Consider the following 23307-nt stretch of genomic DNA (forward strand, 5'->3'; position numbering starts at 1 on the left):
TCCCCGAGCAAGATTGTCCCATGCTCATTCTAGGGGATATGAACATCCATCATGACAGTACCAGCTTCACAGACTTCCTATCCCTCATGCAGTCTTTCGATCTGGAGCAGGTCCCCAGCCCCCAACACATAAAGCTGGCAAACATCTAGACCTGATCTTCACTCGTAACTGTGACACCGACTCTTTAACTGTCACTCCTCTACACCTCTCAGACCACTTCTTCATGCAACTCAACGTTCGCATTTCGAAAAAACCCACAGCTACTCCTACTATGGTCTCGTTCCGCCGAAATCTTCGAGATCTCCCAGCAGACCAGTACTCCTCGCTGGTGACTGACAATATGCCTCCATTAGGCTCATTTTCATCACTCAATGTTAATGATGCCACTGATACTCTTTGCTCCACATTAAGCTCCTGTTTGGACGACCTCTGTCCTCAAACATCTCGAGCCATTAAACCAAGCAAACCGCAGCCATGGCTCAAAAATGACACGCTCAGGGAACTACGCTCCAAACTCCGAGCTGCCGAAAGAAAATGGCAAAAAAAGCAAAACCAGGCAGACCTAAAAAACTACCAACTGCTCCTGGCTTCTTTTTCAGCCAGCCTCACTGCTGCTAAAGCTGAATTCTATCACAAAAAAATCAGCTCCCTCACAGACTCCCGGAAACTATTTGCTACATTCAAAACACTACTCAACCCTCCACCTCCTCCTCAGGCTACCTGCCTTACGGCTGAAGCTCTTGCCTCATTCTTTACTGGGAAAGTGGCAGCTATCAGCAGACAGTTTACTGATGCGACATGTAGCAGTCCTACATCATGCTCTGCTGCCCTGTATCCCTCTACCGAAGGCGTCGCTTTCTCCTCGTTCGCTCCTCTCACTGAGAACGAGACACTGGCTCTCCTAACACGTAGCCGTCCTACTACGTGTCCACTTGACCCGATTCCTTCAGACCTTCTGCAAACCATTGCACCTGCAATCATTCCGGCTATTACTCACACGATCAATGCCTCTTTAACATCTGGTGTGTTCCCGACTGCTTTTAAACAAGCACAGGTCACACCACTGCTTAAAAAGCCTTCTCTCAACCCCGCCCAGGTTGATAACTACAGACCGGTCTCACTACTGCCTTTTCTTTCTAAAACATTAGAAAGAGCAGCTCTCAATCAAGTCTCTGGCTTCCTCACCCAAAATGACCTCCTGGACCAGAACCAATCTGGTTTCAAGAAAGGGCACTCTACTGAGACGGCTCTGTTGTCTGTGACAGAAGCGTTAAAAACTGCTAGAGCTGCAGGACAGTCCTCAGTGCTCATTCTGCTGGACCTCTCGGCTGCTTTCGACACAGTCAACCATGACTTCCTCCTAACTATACTCTCGAACATGGGGATCTCAGACAATGTGCTGTCATGGTTCAGATCGTACCTCACTGGGCGCTCGTTCAGGGTGTCATGGCAAGGACGGCTGTCCCCAGCCCACTCGTTACCCACTGGGGTTCCCCAGGGTTCGGTACTGGGACCTCTTCTCTTCTCAATATACACCACCTCTCTAGGTCGGGTTATCCGCTCACATGGTTTTTCCTACCACTGCTTTGCTGACGACACTCAGCTATACCTGTCGTTCTCACCCGATGATCACTCAATCTCTGCACGAATATCACAGTGTCTCTCAGACATATCCGCATGGATGAAGGAACATCACCTCCAACTAAACCTCTCAAAGACTGAACTTCTGGTCATACCAGCAAAACCTTCTATTCAACACAACTTTGCCATAACCATCGACTCTCTCTCTCACCGACAAAGGTTGCTAGGAACCTGGGTGTCAGCTTCTCTTCACGCACCATGTGGCCTCAGTTGCTCGATCCTGCCGCTTTGCGCTTTACAACATCGGAAAAATTCGACCGTTTCTGACGCAACAGGCCACCCAACTCCTGGTACAAGCTGTGGTAATCTCACGCCTCGACTACTGCAATGCCGTACTAACTGGCCTCCCGGCCTGTGTAGTAAAACCACTACAGATGATTCAGAATGCAGCAGCACGTTTGGTCTTCAACCAACCAAAACGGGCACATGTCACCCCGCTGCTCATTGAGCTCCATTGGCTACCAGTTGATGCTCGCATCAAATTCAAAGTGCTTACAATCGCCTACAAGGTGACAGAACAGGCTCCTTCCTACCTGCACTCGCTCCTGAAGGCTTACGCTACCTCCCGCCGCTGCGCTCCTCCAATGAACGTCGCCTCGCTTTGCCAAACACTCACACAAAGCAATCCAGACTGTTCTCATACAGAGTTCCCCAATGGTGGAACAAACTACCTTCCACTACCAGATCAGGAGAATCTCTCGCTATCTTTAATAAACTCCTGAAGACAGAGCTCTTCAAAGAGCACTTACTCTCCTAACACCTCTAACAAACTAACTAATTCTAACCTCATCTCCTTCCTCTTCTCTACTCCTCTATCCCATTATTTCCCTCTGACCTCCTTAAGGCCCTATCTATAGATGCTTTATTTTTAACTTCTATTATTTTTGTACTTAACCTCTTCTATTATTTGCACTTCAATATTGTAAGTCGCTTTGGACAAAAGCGTCTGCCAAATTTAATGTAATGTAATATATATCTCACGTATCTCACTGTATATGAGTGCATCACTGTTGTCATCACTGTATATGAGTGCAGAGGACAGAGGCAGAGGAACCCTTGCTAAAGAAAAAGACGACGACCTGAATGCTTTTAGATTCATTCAGGGTGGAAGTGTGCTTGTTCACAGTAATGACAGATATGAGTCACTTAGGCTACGTTCACAGAGCAGGTGAAAGTGACCCAAATCTGATTTTCTGACCAAATCCGATGTTTATTTTAGGCTGTTCACACAATCTTTTTAATGTGACCCACATCTAACATCTGTCTGAACGGTTTACGCTTTGTAAGCGAAAATAATGCGCAAAAGAAAGATGCTTCACGTTAAATCCAGACAGAATCTCATCAGCTGTGAATCAAGAATTAAACAAAGGGAACACCATCCTGCTGCAACACACAATATCTTCTAATATTACAAAAGTTTCTGCTTTTCCTTCATGCTGTGAAGCTCCAGATCATCCCAAACCACCTTAAATCACCATCTCAGTTTTAGGGTTTCAGGGTCAGAGGATTGTGGAGGCTAAATTCTAACTTTTTTTGCTGTTTACTACATAATTCTTGTCATTCCATATGTGTCCCTTAATTGTTTTCATGTCTTTAATATGAATTAGGCTACCATGTAGCCTAAAATAAAGAAATAAAGAAAAACATTACATTGAATGAGAAGGTAAGTCCTAACGTTTGATTGGTACTGTATAATCCACAACCCTGACTGGATGGTAGTCATTATAAAGTCTTGACTAACTTGCTAAATAACAGTGTTTTTTCTTCCTTTTATTTGGTCCGAAAAGCAGAGCTCACACTTGGATGATCTCAAACCATTAAACCAAACTTAACTGCTTGAATTTTTTGCACCAGGAGTAAAGGCATAAAGTTATCCAAAAGCAGTGTGTAAGACTGGTGGAGGGGAACATGATGCCAAGATGCATTAAAACTGTGATTAAAAACCAGGGTTATTCCACCAAATATTGATTTCTGAACTCCTAAAACTTTATGAATATGGTGGACGGTAGTCGTTATACAGTAAGATATCAACACTGACTAGCTGAACAACAGTGTTTTTTTTTTCAGTGTTGAAAAAAAAAACAGACAGTATAAACAATACAGCAGGCATTATTATTGAATTTTTTACTCTCTGAGGCAACCCTGCAATTTTATTTGGTCCGAAAGACAGAGCTCACACTTTATTAAGTATTGTTCTGATCAATTAGAATTGATTCTAAGATTCTTAAATCAATGCAGTTGAATCACCACCGCCTTCAGATCGATGTTTTCGTACGGCCCCGGCTGTAAAGCTGGTAATGTGAATGTAGCTGATGAGACTGCAGGAGGGCTTTCCGGAGCGCGAGAGCAAGAGGGAGAGGGAGGCTGGATGCTTTTCGGGTTCTAAAACAGTTTTTTTTTTCTTTACGTTCACATAAAAAAGTGGCCATTTACACAGTTGAGTTGTATTGCCACTAATTGGCCCAGAGCAGAATTAAAAATATATCAGATTCTATGCACTTTTTGTGGTTTACAGAGCCACACAAACTAACCAAAACATTACAAATTGCAGCATTTCTAAAACAGGTGTTCACTTACTGACTCGATTAGAAACAGACATTGTACGAATAGAGATCTTGTTTAAGCTGCACTGGAAAAAACAAAACCTGAACAGGTGAAATGATCTCCTTTCAAGCTCCGAGCGCCGCCATCACTGTACTGATAATGACAGACATACAGGGTTTGGACCAGGAGCAGCCTGGTGGCCAATCTTCATTAATTGCACATTACACCAGTAAGAGCAGAGTGTGAAGGTTCAATTAGCAGGGTAGAAGCACAGTTTTGCTCAAAATATTGCAATGCACACAACATTATGGGTGACATACCAGAGTTCAAAAGAGGACAAATTGTTGGTGCACGTCTTGCTGGTCCATCTGTGACCAAGACAGCAAGTCTTTGTGATGTATCAAGAGCCACGGTATCCAGGGTAATGTCAGCATAGCATCAAGAAGGAGGAACCACATCCAACAGGATTAACTGTGGACGCTGTAAGAGGAAGCTGTCTGAAAGGGATGTTTGGGTGCTAACCTGGATTGTATCCAAAAAACGGCAGAATTCAATGTGCACCTCAACTCTCCTGTTTCCACCAGAACTGTCCGTCAGTACAATAAATTATTGGGGTCTAGAACCAGGTGTTTCAGTTTCATTGTCCAACGCCTGTACATATATAGATTCCGCATAGTGGAATAATTCAAAATCAACATTCAACATCAGTTTAAGCTGCATTTTATAGACATTCAGTTGAATGTTAGCTGAATGTCAGTTGAGCCTAAACGAGGCCATCAAATGGACCATCCAAGTAAAATGTAACAATTTTTTGTCTTACTATGAATTATAGGTGTAAGATTATTTTGCTATTTTTTTAGGAATTAAGATCTTACTTAGATTTACTTGTTCACCTTATTTTAAGTCATTTAAACTCAAAATATGCACAAAAAGTCACTATTCACTTTCAAAATTTAAGCTCTCTACTCATTCGGGAAAACTTTTTTAAGAAAAATATGCTTACTCCATTGGGAGTATTTGTCAATTAACATATAGCTCTGTTAAAATAAAAAAATAAAAAAATAAATAAGAGACCATTTAAAAATGATTTACCAAATAGAAAAACCTCTGGAATATATTCAAAAGGAAGATGGACGATCACAAGCCATCAAACCAGATATTAATTTCTGAACTCCTAAAACTTTATGAATATTAACTTTTCCATGTTTTTTTTTTGCTTTATTTGAGGTCAGAAAGCTCTGCATCTTTTTTGTTATTTCAGCCATTTCTCATTTTCTGCAAAAAAATGCTCTAAATGACAATATTTTTATTTGGAATTTGGGAGAAATGTTGTGCTTAGTTTATAGAATAAAACAACAATGTTTATTTTACTCAAACATAAACCTATAAATAGCAAAATCAGAGAAACTGATTCAGAAACTGAAATTTTGTGTACAGTAAAATGTAATTCTTGCTTGTAATTCTTTTATTAGTTTTACTAATTAAGTTCTAACTTTCCAAAATCAATGCAGTTGATTCACCACCACCTTCAGAAGGATGTGTTGGTACATTCTTTAAAGCAGCAGTCTGTAAGTTTTAGGGGTTTAGGTTTTGAGGCCTCTCTGGTGAGAATGTGGAATTGCACTGAGCGGATGTGTTGGTAATGTGAATGTAGCTGGAGGGCTCTGGAGAACGTGAGAGTGAGAGCGAGGCTGGATGCGTTTGGGGTTTTATCGCAGTCTGAAGCGGTTTGGTTCGGGTGGATTAATGGCAATATTAACAGAAGGAACGGAGGGCCGGCTGCCAGCACCAGCCTGGATCCAGCTCAAGGTTTTTAATTACGATTAAATAGAATTCCTGGCACACTACAAGTGTCTTTGCCCACACCTTTGTCTTTTTCCCTCTCTCTTTTTCCTGCACTCTCGCTCTCTCCTCTTCATCAGCTCAGAAACGGGTTTGGGATTTGATTGCTGTCGCCTCAGCAGCGCAGCAGAAATCCTGGTGGGGGGAGAGGAAGACAGCTGACAGGTCGGGCCGGGAAGAGAGGATGAGAGGAAGAGAAGAAGAGAGAGGAGTGTGTTTTTTTGAAGAATATCTGGCATGGAAAGAAAAGTGTTGGAGAAGAAACATATGGAGAGGGTGAAGGCAGTGAGCTCAGAAAGAGAATGAAGTGGATTGAAGAAGGATGAATAGCAGTACCGTCAGTGCATGAGTGTGAGTGTATATATATACGTATATATATAGTATATGTGAATGTGTGTGTTCATTCCTATCTTACACCCCGTCAACAGTCTCTTTTTACACTTTGCTTGTGCCCCACCATTAAAACATTAAAATAGTGTCTAGGTATTTAGGAATAAATCTGCACTGATGGGTGTGGTGGTCTGTAAAGTGCAGAGGTGGAAAAAGTACTGAAAAATTGTAATTGAGTAAAAGTACCTTTAGTTTGCTAAAATTTTACTCAAGTAAAAGTAAATAAGTACTCAATTTAAAATGTACTTTGAGTAAAAGTTACATAGTTACTTTTATTTATTCGATGTAAAAAAGTACAAATCATATATTAAATAATTATTAAATTAAATAATTTGGACTTTTCAGGCAGTATTTGTTCAGGCTGCTCCATAAAACAACAATACATAGGTGACTATAAACCGTAATTTTATAGTTTTACAGTTCATTATTATTTTTATTATTATAACTTTTTCTTTGCTTTAACTGCTATTTACATGTTTTTCTTTTTACATTTAAGCAGATTGTTTAATGTTCCAAATAAAAACTTAAGGAAAAACTTTCATGAAAAACATGAAATTATACAAAAAGAATGCTGGTCGGCACATGCGCAGTGCCGTAAAGAAGCACATATTGATGGGTAGCAAAACTCGACAGACCACCGGTTCCCCCGAGCACAGCTGATTCACACAGCGTCTCTCCCACTAACTGTAATAAACACTGCTGGGAAAAGTTCAGCTGCGCTACCATGGAGAACAAAATTTTTTACTCAGTAACGGGGAGTAAATTACTTGTGTCAAAATGAACTTGAGTAAATGTAAAATTACCTAAATTAAAAACTACTTTTAAAAATGTCAAATTACTCATAAAATTAATAATGTAATTAGTTACTTTTCCCCTTTGTTAAAGTGAGGTGTGTGAGGTGGTACATTTCTGGCGTATTGCTATCTTGGCGGCGAAAAACATAGGTGCACCACTGACTGATTAAAACCCTGACAACAGTCAATTGTAGAGCGCTGCAGAGCACAAATCTAACTTTTACCTCAACAATAAACACCAAAATAAACATAAAATAACATTGCTGTTCTCTTAAATGAGCTGCTGGTGTACCTTCAAAGCGTGGACGCGCAGTTCTCAGTATTCTCTGTTGAGACGCACAAAGTGATGCATTGTTAAGATACGAACGTGCCAAAGTCAGAGCTCACCTGGTTCTTAAAAGGAAAGACAGCTGGTACACTGATTGTTTTGTTTCACGTTAAACCCAAAAACACATCCATGATTATTTAAGATATTTATGCCATCACATCAATGTAAAAAGTCAGGTGCACAAAGATACAAGGGTGAAAAAAATAAAAACACCAGCGTGTTTTAACATTTTGCGTGTGTAAATTAACTTCTCACGGCGCTGTATATATATAAATATATATATACTAAATTGTACTTATTGTACAAGATGTATGTACTTACTTAAAATATATTAAAAAATATATTCATATTTTGCTTTCAACAAATGTTTGAACATAAACTTTTTAAAAAGTAGAATAAAATGTATTTTAAATAAATAGACTATGAAGTACACTTTTAGTTTAATGTAATTCAATATACTAAAATATTTATTTCCAAATATTTTTTTTTTACATTTTTACAGAGTATAAAAAAGTAAAAGTAAGTTAAATTACTAGATAAAAAGTAAAAAAGAAAAAGTAAACATGTAACACACTAAAAATGTTCATTATATTATTATCATGTACATTATATTAAAATATATTTTTATACCCAACGAAGTATACTAGAAGTGTACTACTTACAAAAGTACTAAATACAGGAAAAAGAAGCATATTTGTATTCTAATGTAAATAGATCAATAAACTTTAGAACATATTAACACATATTAAATTTACAACGACCATTGGCCTTTTTTATTTTAAACTGGCAAATTACTATTAAGAACTGGACGTTAAGCTCAGGGTTACGTTAGGTTGGACATGGCAACCTTTAAACAAACACTCACACTCATACTGGAGCACACAGGCACCCTACAAAGATAGAAAAACACACTGTAGTGTGTGTGTGTGTGTGTGTGTGTGTACAGTGTGTGTGTACAGTGTGTGTGTGTGTGTTAAGAGCTGTATGGTTTTGTATGGCAGCTTGAGGAAGGAGCTCTAGTCCACAGGGACTCTCCAGCCTCAGTCAATGGCTGATGCCTCCCTATCACTGACAAAAAGAGAAAACACACCAGCTCTTACCACTATTCACACTCACACTCACACACACACATACTCACACACACTGAGCCCAGAGGAATAAGAGAGAGAAGTGAGGAAGTACCTTCTTCACAATCATTACAGTACACCAAATACAGCTCAAATACAGCAGGTGTGTTTTTTTAAATATATATTTTTATAGGTTTTGCAGTTTGCAGAGGTGTCGAGAACAACAAACCTGAACTGCTATGAAATAAAAAAACGTATTTATTTTCTTTAGCAACAAATATAGGACTCCAAAATCATTTTTTTTGCAAAACCGAATAGATATTTTTCCCAGGTTTCCCATTAGTAATATAACTTGAAACGTATTCATTGAATACATATGTACCGCTTTAAATTAAGCCTCCTTTATAAAGGGTTTATAAATGAGTCTATAAATGATGATTAATTACATTGCGAATACTTTAAAAAACAATAATAAGCAGTTACAACAAATACATAAAGAATGGGAAACACTGGCCTGTCATTTGCCAAAAAGTCATTCCACATTCATTTATCGTATTTTTCGCACTCTAAGACTTATAAGGTGCACTGTCAATAATTTTCTATTTTCTGGTCTATTTTCATACATAAAGTGCTTTATATATATATATATATATATATATATATATATATATATATTATAAACTACTAACACAGCATTTCTCTCAAATAAAATATTGTGATTTAAAGCATTTATTTGCAGAAAATGAGAATAATTTTCAGACCTCAAATAATGTAATAAAGTAAACAAGTTCATATTTAAGTTAAGTTTTAAGAATCAATCAATCAATATTTGGTGGAATAACCCTAGATTTTATTCACAGCTTTCATGCATCTTGGCATGTTCTTCTCCACCAGTCTTCCACACTGCTTTTGGATAACTTTATGCCTTTACTCCTGGTGCAAAAATTTCAAGCAGTTCAGGTTGGTTTGGTGGATTGTGATCATCCATCTTCCTCTTGATTATATTCCAGAGGTTTTTAATTCGGTGAAATCAAAGAAACTTTAACTTTCCTCATTCATTCACAGTTTCATTCGTTACGGAAAACAAATGCACACATGTCTCTCTCTCTCTCTCTGTGCTCTGATATGAGGGGGCTGTTTAATTAGTGAGGCGGTAACCGCTTTATAAAGATTAGCCGGCTCTCTGAGGGGGTTGGTCTCCAGTGTTTCTGTAAGAGGCTGTGAGACGGCTCTCTGGGGAGGCTCCGGCAGACGGAGCTTTACAGCAGCATATGCTCCTCCGCTGCTTCCGCCGCTCCTCCTTTACGTCGGCTATAAACGCTCGGAGTCCGCTCTTTGTCCTGACTCTGCATTAGTGCTCCTCTGTAATGCCTCGGCTTTGGCAGCTCCGCAAACAAACACCACAAAAGACTTCAAAAGTTTTACACTTCTACTCAGTGATAAAACTCTTACATCCAGAATGCAATTGAATAAACAGGAGGACCAGTTTTTTTTACATTCTCGGTCACATGACACACTAAGGAATTGGTTCAGTAGCTCCTCCAGTTCCACTCACTGTTGAGTTTACGTGGATCTCCGTGGAAATGCAAGCACTAGGGGTGTGCCATATCATATAGTATGCGATAATATCGGCAGCATTTTTGAATATCATGAACGATTATATACCCTGAAATATCACGCAATACCACCCCTAATTAACACATCAGAATACTACTTTTTTTTTTTACTGTTTTTAGCACTAGACTAGATTATATCTGTCCAGTATCATTTATTTTACTTTAATCCTGGATACATGGAGATATTTAAAGTGTAGTATTTATTAGTATCACGACATTCTCGATTATTGACTTCTGTTACAAATCTGATTTTTTATATATATCTTAGTTAGGGTGTGCTATATCATATTGTGTGCAATAATAAAATTGAATTTTTCATATTTTCATATTTTTGTTGCAGTGCATTCTTGAATTTTTTTTTTTTTTTTGCTTTTGTTGTTTTGTCATATCGCCAAGAATATCGATATCGCGAAAATACTATGAAATATCCTAGTATGCACAAAGTGTAATTACGGTAAGCGGCATTGGACAAATAGCAATTTATTAAACGCGAGGTGACGAAATTCAGAGATGTGCTTCTGCACAGGACTAAAATTGCTGGAGGACCACAAAAAAGATGTTCCTGTCTTTTGTAAGTAGCACACTTCTAGTATACTTCGTTGGGTATAAAAAATATATATTTTAATACACTGTACTACAATTTTAAGCGTGTTACAAATTTACTTTAAATTTTAAACTTAGTAGTAGTAAATTAATTTACTTTCTAAAAAGTTACATGATGCATTGTACTTTAAATACACTACTGTAATACTTGTTTTTAACACACGCTAAAAATGTGGAAATAAGTATTTTAAAAGTATATTAAAATACATTACATTAGACATTACATTAAAAGTGTACTTCATAGTCGTCTATTTTTTAAAATACTTTCTAAAAGTATGATCAAAGTTTACTTTCAAATATTTGATGAAAGCATAATATTAATGTACATTTTATATATTTTAAGCACATAAATCTGTTAGTATATTTACAGCATACTTAGACATTTCTCTGTATGTTTTAAGTACAATTAAATATATCTATTTTTGTTCACCAGGGACTTTTATTTATTAAAAATAAAACAAATACTACAAATAAAATAAGGAAAAAACAACAAAAAAACAGTGAAAGAACCAGTGTCCAAAGTTTTGACTGATACTGTATATTTACTAAATTAATGAATTACTGACTGTACAAAATGTGAAATATATTGGCCTCATACTGTCTGCAACGAAATAAAATTCAAAGGAAAGGTAAAAAATATGTATTTTGTTATTGGATTTTATTATTGATTTATTCTGTTTATATGCATTTCTAATAAACAGTGATGAATGAACAGCTACTGTACTGAGATCAGTTTTCCGGCTGTATTTGGGTGCAGTTACACTTATATAGACATGGTAGGTGTTGATTCAACACTTTTTCTTTTTTTCTATTCTTTTTTTTTCTTTTTCTTTTTTTTGCTCTGCATTTCTTCCCAGAGAAAAGGACTTTCTCGAGCAACTCTGCTCGACCTGTGATGTCTCATGGAAAAGATATGCATCAGCTTTTTTCTTCTTCCTCCTCACCCACCTTCCTTCCATTTAATCCTCTCTCTCTCTCTCTCTCCATCCTCTCTTCCTCCACATGCTTTTAATGGTCACCCGGCTTCTAGGGCAGTGACACTCTCTTTATGGGAGAGTCAGACGGTTGTTCTGGGCGAGGGGAGCCCTTTGGTAATTGTGTTTATCTGGCTGAGTCTGGGTGCGTCTCGTCGGGGGGTCGGCTAGAGCGAGTGTGTGACTGGGGGTGTGAGTTTGATGACCTCTAGACCACTTGATGACCCTTCTTGTGTGTGTGTGTGTGTGTGTGTGTGTGTTTTTTCAGCACAGAAGAGTGTTTTGCGTCGTATCGTCTGCTTTCAGCGTGGGAAAGAGGCTGTACGGAGGGCTATTTTAGCTGCTGGGTAGTTGGTTGAGATGTTTTGGGCTTTTTGTAGGTCATTCGTTAAAAGTGTGCGCAGGTTGTCGGCTCCGGCTTCTGACCTCCTGCATTTATTCACTTGAGCGGCTGTGCCAAAAAACCATTAGCGCACCAATTTCTAATATAAAATGATCAGATTAATGGAATCTGAGTGGTCTAGAGGACTGAGGCACTGTCAGAATGAACTGAGGATCGCTGCCGGTTTGAATACTGGATTTTGAATGCTGCCTGCATCAGCGGCCAGAGTCAGAGATCGCTAAGAGCACTCTTAGCGGCGGTCTCTCCCCAGCACGCTGCTAATATGATGTTGGTTAGTAAAAAGTCACTGTTTGTTAATTGCCACAGTAAATCATTTACCCTTAACCCTCCTATTATGTTACAGGTCAGATTGACCCGTTTTAAAGTTTGAAAATCTAGGACAAATAGTTAAAATCATTCTTTCAGTATGAAACTTCTTCTGCATTCCTTAATTAGTGTAATCAACATATAATATGAAAATGGTTCATTTTACATATTTGCAAACCACCCCCTGCAAAGACTAAACTAAAACAAAATTGCAAATTGCAATGTTATGTTTTAATGTTATGTAAAACTATTGTTATTATTTTATATGTTGGTCTTTCAAAAGCAAGGAAGTACAAGGAAGTGAAACATTTTAAAAAGTTTGAACAGTTTTTTGAACAAGTGAACTATCCTAATTGAACTACTACATGTTAGAGGTAAGAAACACTATTGCACTAAATATTGATAACATAATTAGCAATAAAGTTAATAAAATATTAAGACTGCTGGTTAGGATTTTTTTTTTTTTTTAGTTTCAGGCAACTTTTGTATAATTAAACATGCACCGGGTCAGATTGACCCAGGAACATCACTGCTGTTGCTGACAAACGAACATAACAGGAGGGTTAAAAGATGTTCGGCCTCTAAAAACAGCAAGGAATATAATGTATCATTCGTACCGCAAACAAATTTGAACCTGTACACAGTATGTCATCAATGTACATGTCAGTTCTGACGTTGTCAGTCTGCCTGCCATTAACTCGGTTGCACACACCAAAGACTCCAACTTCCAGCATGCACCAACACTAGACCTCTCGGACATGGATGATCATGTAACGCTTTTGCGTTCTAACTCACCAAGCTTCTAATTCTACTCAAACACCTGGTCCTGTTAGTATAAATACCCCCCTGTTCCTGTCCCTGTTCCCTGTTGCCCAGTATTAAATTGAGTTACTAACTCTTCTACCTCGCTTTTCTTTTGGAATATGGATCGGTAAGTGGATCGACCGCGCTCCGCGATATCCGATACATTAAATTACGTCAATACCGATACCGAATTACCTTATACCGATATTGTATCGGATCGCTCCCATCTCTAATATTTAACAGTACTTTTTAACAGTACCTGACACACAACATCATATTTTACTGTATTATAAGACCTCAGGGTAGTTTTGATGCTTATATTAAACTAGAATATTGTGTTGTGCTAAGATGCTGATTTTAACTGAGAGTTTTAATGGAGAAAATAAACTCTAGTGTAGCTCCATATTCCACAATCAACAGCTTGATGAGAGGAAACATGCCACCAGCTGTGTGTGTGTTTGGGTGTACGCAACCACATGAGAGAAAGAGAAAGTGAGAGAGAGAGAGAGAGAGAGAAAGAGAGAGAAAGAGAGAGAGAGAGAAACAGCATAAACTATAGCATAAATAAAAGTTGATGTTACCTTCTGAACTTAACAGTAAGCCTTGCTGCATTATATCGCTAAAGTAAAACTGTTAATGCATCACCAGACTCTGTCAATTTTGTTTAAAAAGAATTAACATGTTAAGGTTTCGTCTTACAGCCAGCATTTGTTTCCATTTTACAAACTGAAATTCTTTACAGTTCTTGTAACTTTCAATGATATTACTCTCTCTAAAGAAAGAAAAATTAAACACATCCAATCGTTCTATGAGGAGCGTTATTTTAAAATATTTGAATCATTTTCTCATGTTATTTGTTAAGAAACTGGAAATGCATTGCCCATCTTTGCTCCTCAGAGCAAGTGCTACAGATTAGTAGCTCTCCAGCCCAAAGGGTTGTTGAACCCAATAGCAGAACAGTTGATCTCAAAGCAGGTAAACCCAAGAAGAAAAGAAAAAAAATAATTAATAAACGCGGAATCTAACCTGTGTGGTCAGGGTCACCGTCCAATACACTACCACTGCCCTAACTAGTGAATTGGGACACGGCTGGGAAAAAACACACTTATAAGGAGATAGGGAGCCCAAGAACGGGCGGAAAAACGAGAACGGGCAGAAACTAAAGTCACGCTGAGTGCAACAGAGAGAAAGGGGAGGGATGTAAACAAAAGCTCCCCAGAGAAGCATTTTATGTTATTTTTTTCCCCCATTATCACCCATTGCCAACCCCTGACCAACTGCATATTGAAGGAAGCATTTGTTAGCCCTCAACCTCCCACTAAAAAAGCGATTAAAAGGTAATTGGCCTTACAAATTAGAGAGAAAATGGGATGAAATAAAGAAATGAAAATAAACTAAACAATGATCAGATTTACGAAAACTATTATCTTTCCTGCTATTATTAAGGCAACATGATGCTAATCAAATGGCTAGCTACATCTCATTGGTATCTATCGCTGCTTCTTTCTCTCACATGTGAATAATCTCAGGGGCTAAATATAGAAGAACCACCAGAAGGCTAGAAGAAGCAAAGCAATGCTGACCTGATGACCCGCAGTCATGCCCTGAGCTCCAGGGTGATGGATCCCGCCTAAAGTCGACAGGTCCAGCTTCAAAAGCTGCTAAAATTCCTGCCACGATTGCAGAAGTTGTGAGTGGAGAAACAGACTAATGTCCATCAGGAGAAGCAGCATTAACTCCATCCTCTAACTGCTCAAAACTTCACTCAAATTTACTCAAAAACATGCCCTTCAAAAATTACAAACACCCAATTCACTCCCTAAAACCCAGAGTGTTCAGCAACTAAACCACATACAACAGAAAATGATTCAGATATTATTGTTAAGCTACAATTCCACTGATAAGTGAACTCTACAATAATAAGTGAACTCTACAATAATAAGTGAACTCTACAGCAATAAGTAAAGAGTACAGTAAAAAGTTAACTCTACAATAATAAGTGAACTCTACAGTAATAAGTAAAGACTACAGTAATAAGTGAACTCTACAGTAATAAGTGAAGAGTACAGTAATAAGTGAACTCTACAGTAAAAAGTGAACTCTACAGTAATAAGTAAAGACTACAGTAATAAGTGAACTCTACAGTAAAAAGTGAACTCTACAGTAATAAGTAAAGACTACAGTAATAAGTGAACTCTACAGTAATAAGTAAAGACTACAGTAATAAGTGAACTCTACAGTAATAAGTGAACTCTACAATAATAAGTGAACTCTACAGTAATAAGTGAACTCTACAGTAATAAGTGAACTCTACAGTAATAAGTGAACTCTACAGTAATAAGTAAAGACTACAGTAATAAGTGAACTCTACAGTAATAAGTGAACTCTACAATAATAAGTGAACTCGACAGTAATAAGTGAACTCTACAGTAATAAGTGAACTCTACAGTAATAAGTGAACTCTACAGTAATAAGTAAAGACTACAGTAATAAGTGAATTCTACAGTAATAAGTGAACTCTACAGTAATAAGTGAACTCTACAGTAATAAGTGAACTCTACAGTAATAAGTAAAGAGTACAGTAATAAGTGAACTCTACAGTAATAAGTAAAGAGTACAGTAATAAGTGAACTCTACAGTAATAAGTGAACTCTACAGTAATAAGTGAACTCTACAGTAATAAGTGAACTCTACAGTAATAAGTAAAGACTACAGTAATAAGTAAAGAGTACAGTAATAAGTGAACTCTACAGTAATAAGTAAATTCTACAGTAATAAGTGAACTCTACAGTAATAAGTGAACTCTACAGTAATAAGTAAATTCTACAGTAATAAGTGAACTCTACAGTAATAAGTGAACTCTACAGTAATAAGTGAACTCTACAGTAATAAGTGAACTCTACAGTAATAAGTAAAGAGTACAGTAATAAGTGAACTCTACAGTAATAAGTGAACTCTACAGTAATAAGTAAAGACTACAGTAATAAGTGAACTCTACAGTAATAAGTGAACTCTACAGTAATAAGTAAAGACTACAGTAATAAGTGAACTCTACAGTAATAAGTAAAGAGTACAGTAATAAGTGAACTCTACAGTAATAAGTGAACTCTACAGTAATAAGTAAAGACTACAGTAATAAGTGAACTCTACAGTAATAAGTGAACTCTACAGTAATAAGTGAACTCTACAGTAATAAGTAAAGGGTACAGTAATAAGTGAACTCTACAGTAATAAGTGAACTCTACAGTAATAAGTAAAGACTACAGTAATAAGTGAACTCTACAGTAATAAGTAAAGGGTACAGTAATAAGTGAACTCTACAGTAATAAGTGAACTCTACAGTAATAAGTAAACTCTACAATAATAAGTGAACTCTACAGTAATAAGTGAACTCTACAGTAATAAGTGAACTCTACAGTAATAAGTGAACTCTACAGCAATAAGTGAACTCTACAGTAATAAGTAAACTCTACAGTAATAAGTAAAGAGTACAGTAATAAGTGAACTCAACAGTAATAAGTAAAGAGTACAGTAATAAGTGAACTCTACAGCAATAAGTAAAGAGTACAGTAATAAGTGAACTCTACAGTAATAAGTAAAGACTACAGTAATAAGTGAACTCTACAGTAATAAGTAAAGAGTACAGTAATAAGTGAACTCTACAGTAATAAGTAAAGACTACAGTAATAAGTGAACTCTACAGCAATAAGTAAAGAGTACAGTAATAAGTGAACTCTACAGTAATAAGTGAACTCTACAGTAATAAGTAAAGACTACAGTAATAAGTGAACTCTACAGTAATAAGTGAACTCTACAGTAATAAGTAAAGACTACAGTAATAAGTGAACTCTACAGTAATAAGTAAAGAGTACAGTAATAAGTGAACTCTACAGTAATAAGTGAACTCTACAGTAATAAGTGAACTCTACAGTAATAAGTAAAGACTACAGTAATAAGTGAACTCTACAGTAATAAGTAAAGAGTACAGTAATAAGTGAACTCTACAGTAATAAGTGAACTCTACAGTAATAAGTGAACTCTACAGTAATAAGTGAACTCTACAGTAATAAGTGCACAGTGGCAGCAGTAAGCACAGCGATCACTGAGCTTCATTAACCCAGAATAAACTTGCTGTGAGAGCGGAGATATTTTAATCGTTATACAGCATGCTGCTTCACTGTAATAATGTGAGCTGTTATTAATAGTATTATAATTAATAGCTCGATTATTGCTTTTAAGTATTATTATTGTTATTATTATTACATCTCACCACCCTTATATGGTTGGGGGGGGGGGGGGCTGGGCAGGAAATCTCAGTTGTTAGACAGCAGTGTGAATAAGTGTAATACACCATTAGGAGCTGCTTTCACTGTTTAAACTGTGTAAATCTCGTGTAAATGATGAATCAGGGTTTTCAGTATCGTTATCGTTATCAGTAATTACAGATGAGGGAACTCCAATGTGTTCAAAATGTTTGTGGATGAGGGGCTTCAGACGGAGCAGGACAAGGTAAAAGAACTCCACACACACACACACAAACACTGTAAAACCTCCAAAAAGTTTAAATAGAAGCTTTAGAGGATTTTTGGACACTTTAAGCAAAACTGTTCTTCTTTCAGGAGATTCTGCGCTGATGTATCACACACACGCTGCCTAATCTCTCTCTCTCTGTGTGTGTGTGTGTGTGTGTGTAAGTGTGAGTGTGTGTGTGTGTGTATCCTCTGTACAGCGCAGAACAGTAACGGCAAGATCACGCGGAAGAAGAGAGCGCAGAAGCAGCTTATGATCATTAATGAATTAGACACCCTCATGAGAGAGAAACAGAGAGAAAGAGAGCAAAATAAAACAGAATAAAAAAAGAAAACGACAGGAGAGAAAAATGACAAAGATGAGTAAACCAGAAAAAAAAGTAGAGATTGAAAATAAAATTGACAGAGAAAGGGATGAGATTAAAAACAAAACCGAAAGAGAAGGAGAAAGGAAAAAGGAGAAAGGAAGCTAAGTAAAAGAAATACAAACTCAAATCAAATAAAAACTAACAGAAAGTGTTGGGAAAATATAACTGACGGAAAAAAAAATAAAAATTATGACAAAGCACAAAAAAATGTCTCAAAAAGAATGGATGAAAATGATAAATGGGATGAGAGAAACAGCAAGAAGCACAGAGAAAATAAAAAAGGCTACAAAAAAGAAGCGAAAAAGAAAGAATAAAGTCATGAAGAGGGGAAGATAGAAAGAAAAAAAAACTAATAATATATCTGAAAAGAGAAGAGAAAGAGAAAAAAAGGAGTCAAAGTGAGAGAAAGTAAAAAAAGACTGTGATTCAAAAAGAAAGAAAACAAAGCAAGAGAATGAATGGAAAAGAAAAGCGCAAGAAGAGAAAGAGTGAGAAAAGAAGAACACAAGTGAATAGTAAAGGAAGTAAAAAGCATCAGAGAGAATGAGAGAATGAGAGAAAGTAAAAAAACAGGACTGAAAGCACCTCAGAAAGACAGCAGACAGCAGGTGCTCATCTCCTGCTGAAGCTCCAGCTGAACTTTGCTTAGCATGAACTTAAAAGCCCCCTCAGACTCGACCCTTCAGAGGCATTTCCGGACCCTCTCTCACCCACCTGTCCGTTCTTGCACAGGTCAGCCCACATGCTGGTGCCGTCGCCGCCCCTCATCAGGACGTGGTAGATGAAGAAGTACGTGCCCGGCACGCCGCAGATGAACTTCCCGGACACTCCGTCGTAGTTGCTGCCCAGGTTGGTCACCACGTCGTCGAACTTAAGGATCTCGTAGCCCTCGTGCGGATTCTTCAGTCCGGCGTAGAAGGCTACCCTCGGCTGCGTGTTGTAAGTGACCGTGCTGATAGCTCCGTTGCTTCCTGAGCCCGCGACGCTCCGGCCCCGGTCCCCTCGGTCCCCCGGGGGCCCCATCGGACCCGGGGGGCCTGGCTCTCCGGGAGGTCCAGGAGGTCCCGGTTTGCCCGGCCGGCCCGGCTTCCCCTGCGGCCCCTGGACGAGCGTGGAGGGCGGAAGCAGGTTGGTGCTGCTGTGGTCGGCTGCCAGCGCCTCGGCCTCGGCCTGAGCGGAGGAAGAGGAGCCGGTGCTGGCGGTCCCCGTGGCCACGGCGGCACCCCCTTTGCTCAGGTAGGGGTCGCACACCATACGGCAAGTGCCCAGCATCTCGTAGTGGCCGCTGCTGCTGCCGTCAGCGCCCACCGAGCTGACCAGGACGGGGATAAGCACCACCAGCACCAGGACCAGCATGACCCCGACGGCGGCTGCCACCAGGGTCTTCCTGCCCAGGCTGAGGCGCGGCAGCGGCTGGGCGGCCAGGGTGGGTCTGCCGGGGGCCGAAATTTTGGCTGCTGGATGAGGGGGCAGGGGGATTTAGAGGATGATCTAGAGACTAGAGTCCAGGTACGTGGAAGGGACGCAGATGACTTGAGGAATAACTCTTAAGTAAGTTCCTTCTTGCACGACAACAGGAGGAAATGGAAATAGGAGGAGGAAAGAAGAAAAAAGACAGTCTGGACGGTGGACGGGAGGGAAAATGCCGTCAAATCCTTGTTGTTGGAGAATCGCTGGAGAAGGGAGACGACTTGGAAAGTCTTGAAAGCTGTAAGATCCTTCCCGGACGAGCGCCTGCTGGAGAGGTACCGGAAGGTAGATGAACCGGTCAAAAACTAAGATCCCTACAGGACGACTGCTTCGTAAAGAGATAAAAATAAATACGGGAACATGCTGACTACAGAGGGAGTGACGCCTCTAAATCCGGAAAAGTCTCTAACATCCCTACAGGACAATTCCGGAGGAGCTGAAGATGAGCGCAAAAACTCGACAAACTGGAAAGCCTTTAGATTCCCGAGAAGTGTGATGAGTGAAGAGTGAAGAGTGTGTGAGGGAGAGAGCGACCCATACACACTCTCACACACACTTGCACTCGCGCCAGTGCTCCCCGCGCATGCACGCTTTCTCTCTCTCTCTTTCTCTCTCTCTCTCCCTCGTTCTTGCTCCCTACTCCTGGCTGGCTCGCCTTAGCTTTGCTGGACTGGAGAAGAGTCTGGAGTCTCGCACGCCTCCTGAATCCCCGCCCACACACACACATATATGCACACACCACACACACTCACACCCTTAAAATAAAGTCAGTCCCAGTGTGTGGTAGAAAGAGAGAGAGGGAGAGAGACAGAGAGAGTCGCAGCTCTGTGCTGTGGGGGAATAAAGTGAGGGTGGCAGAGAGAGAGAAAAAGAGTGAGAGGGAGAGGAAAAGAGAGAGGGTGGGTTTGTTTGCAGAGGCAGACTCTCAGATGGAGGGTTTTTTTTATGCTGACCCCTTCTCTCTTTCTCGCTCTCTCTTTCTCTCTCTCTCACCTCTCTTTTTCTCCTCGCTCTTTCACTCGCACTCGCGCTCCTCCGCTTGCGCCGTCCTCTCTCTCACGCTCCCCCACTCTCTGTCACAGCGCGAGAGCTCCGGGACCGAGATCCTTCACCGAGGAGAGCGGAGAGGAGGAGAACGAACGAGCGAGAAGGACAGAAAAGACAGGAAAGAAGGGGAGCCGAGAGGAGACAAAAGGAAAGGAAAAAGGGAAAAGAATGAAAAGAAAAAGAGAAGAATTATAAAAAAGAGGGAGAAACCAGTGGACAGGGAAGCAGCAGAAGTGTGAAGTGAGATGCAGCTGTGTATGTATGTATGTATGTATGTGTGTAAATATATTATTATTATTATATATTTTTTTTATTACAAGGGGTGTCTGCAAACTTTTGGACATATAGTGTTACTATATAGTACAGTATACTATACAGCTAAAAAAAAATATATAAATGACATCGTAAATGATTATTTTAAATAATTCCATTTCTTATTTCTAGTGTGCTGGATTTATAGAAATACTAGAATTAATAGAGTTCTGGGTTCAACTCCAAGCCAAAGTGTTAGAGATGCTGACGTGGCGTAGTGGATAACAACACTATCTTCTATCTAATGTAGCAGAATAAAACAAAAAGGGTTTAAAAAAGGGGAAGACAGTAAAAGAGGGAGAGAAACCAGCAGACTGGGAAGCAGAAGTGTGTGAGATCAGTGTGCTGGTATCTGTGTGTGTGTGTGTGTGTGTGTGTATACAGTGTGTGTGTGGGAGGTAAACTAAGAGGCATGTAAGGAGAAAAAAAGTAGAGCATACCGAATTCAGAAATGGGTAATAATGGATTTAACAGATCTGATTGTGATCTGAGTGCAAAAAACACAACATATTTCTCCCTTCATGCTTAATAAATTCACCATTTACACGATCAGTCTGGTTTTAAACATGCTTCCCTCTGCTGACAATGCTTATGGAGATGCGGATTTCATTTTCTGGCAGGACTTGGCACACTGCCCAAAGTACCAATTGATCTCATATAATATTCTAATGTTCTTAGACACTGACTTTTGGGTTTTTAAATTAGCTGTAAGCCATAATCATCAACAATAAAAAAATAGATTAAAAAAGATAGATGTGTAATACATCTATATAACATTATATAAGAGTTTTTGAACTGAATTACTGAAAGAAAGTAACTTTTTTTCAATGACATTCAAATTTCTTTTGACATTTTTTAGCACTAATATAATGCACAATTAAGAAGGCTGTAGGCACCGAGTGGTTCAGTGTATTAAGGTGCTGCCGCTATGATCAAAGGATGGCTGGTTTAAATCCTGGGTCATGCTGCTGGCCATCAGCAGCCGGAGTCAGAGAGAGCACAATTGGCCAGGCTCTCTCTCTGGTTGGGTAAATGGTGCTCTGCGTTCAGCAACAGTAAAGTCAGGAAGTCAGTAGAATGAATAAAGCTAATTTCCTTTTTTTGAAGACAAATGGAGCTCTTAATTTCCCGCATCTCAATATGTGCTGATTAGTGTCCATTGTTATGCTAATGCCTGACAGCACATCCAATTTAAAAGATGCCTTTACCGCTACTTTTATCTGGTTTGAACTGCTTTTGATTTGTGTTGCTGTTTGTTTTGGCTTTTCATTAAAAAAAAAGAAAGTTACTATTATATAGTATATAATGTGAAATTTAGGAATAGATATTTTCTCATTTCTTTCTTTCCCTCCTTCACGCCTCTATCCCATTATTTCCCTTCGACCTCCTTTAGGCCCTATACAAAGAGGTTTTACCTTTAACTTCTATTACTTTTGTACTTCACTATTGTAAGTCGCTTTGGAAAAAAGAGTCTACCAAATGTAAATGTAATGTAAAGATATGGGCTCTCATTGGTTCAGCCGACTAAGGTGCTGACAGTATGATCTAAGGATTGGTGATTCAAGTCCCAGTTTTTGCTGCTTACCATCAGCAGCCAGAGTCCGAGAGAGCAAATTTATCAATGCTGGTAGATGGCACTCTCTCCTCTAATTATTAATTCCTTGTTTACCATCAATTATATGACATTAAAGAGTGAGGCATACCTTTGTAGTGATAGGTACAATAGGAGTCCTAATAAGTGGGATTGGGTAGGCTTCCAAACTAGAGCGAGAGAGCAACACTGACAACTGTGTTCTGGGTCCAAGTCCAAGCCACAATGTTGGAGTTGCTGATGTGGTGTAGTGGTTAACAACTCTATCTTTAATGCTGCAGAATAGGGATTAAAAATGGAATGACAAGGGTCAAAAAGGGTCAAAACAAGGCACAGTGGAGAGTATAAAAAAGGGAGAAACCAGTAGACAGGGAGGCAGAAATGATGGGGTGATGTCTTCAAGATCCTGAAATTTCAGTCATATTTCTTGTGAAGAGGCAACGCATGTTACTGAAGAATGTCTTGCATGTATCACTGAGCTCTTAGTATCCCTTGAAGCTGACTGTCTGTGTATGCAATGGTTCACTGAGCAGACGATTTCCTGTGGTACTGCTTTCTTTCAGATGTATCCATAAACTTGTAATGTTCCCTAAATTATTTCAAAAGAACTCCACTATTCTTTTAAATGAAACCACTATTTTATATTTGATAAGTTTCGATAATATTCCTTATTTTGGA

General features: G+C 38.9%; 1 protein-coding gene across 1 annotated transcript in view; it reads right to left on the reverse strand.

Moving 5' to 3' along the window:
- Positions 1-20528, reverse strand: part of LOC103030502 (C1q-related factor) — a 73579-nt gene extending 53051 nt beyond the window's left edge. The window contains exon 1 of the mRNA XM_007256387.4: positions 18924-20528. Coding sequence (XP_007256449.3) covers positions 18924-19565 — 642 coding nt within the window. The 5' untranslated portion in view covers positions 19566-20528. The remainder of the gene's footprint in view (positions 1-18923) is intronic.
- Positions 20529-23307: the final 2779 nt, after the last annotated feature.

This window comes from Astyanax mexicanus, chromosome 19 (genome assembly GCF_023375975.1).
Source record: "Astyanax mexicanus isolate ESR-SI-001 chromosome 19, AstMex3_surface, whole genome shotgun sequence".
NCBI lineage: Eukaryota > Metazoa > Chordata > Actinopteri > Characiformes > Acestrorhamphidae > Astyanax > Astyanax mexicanus.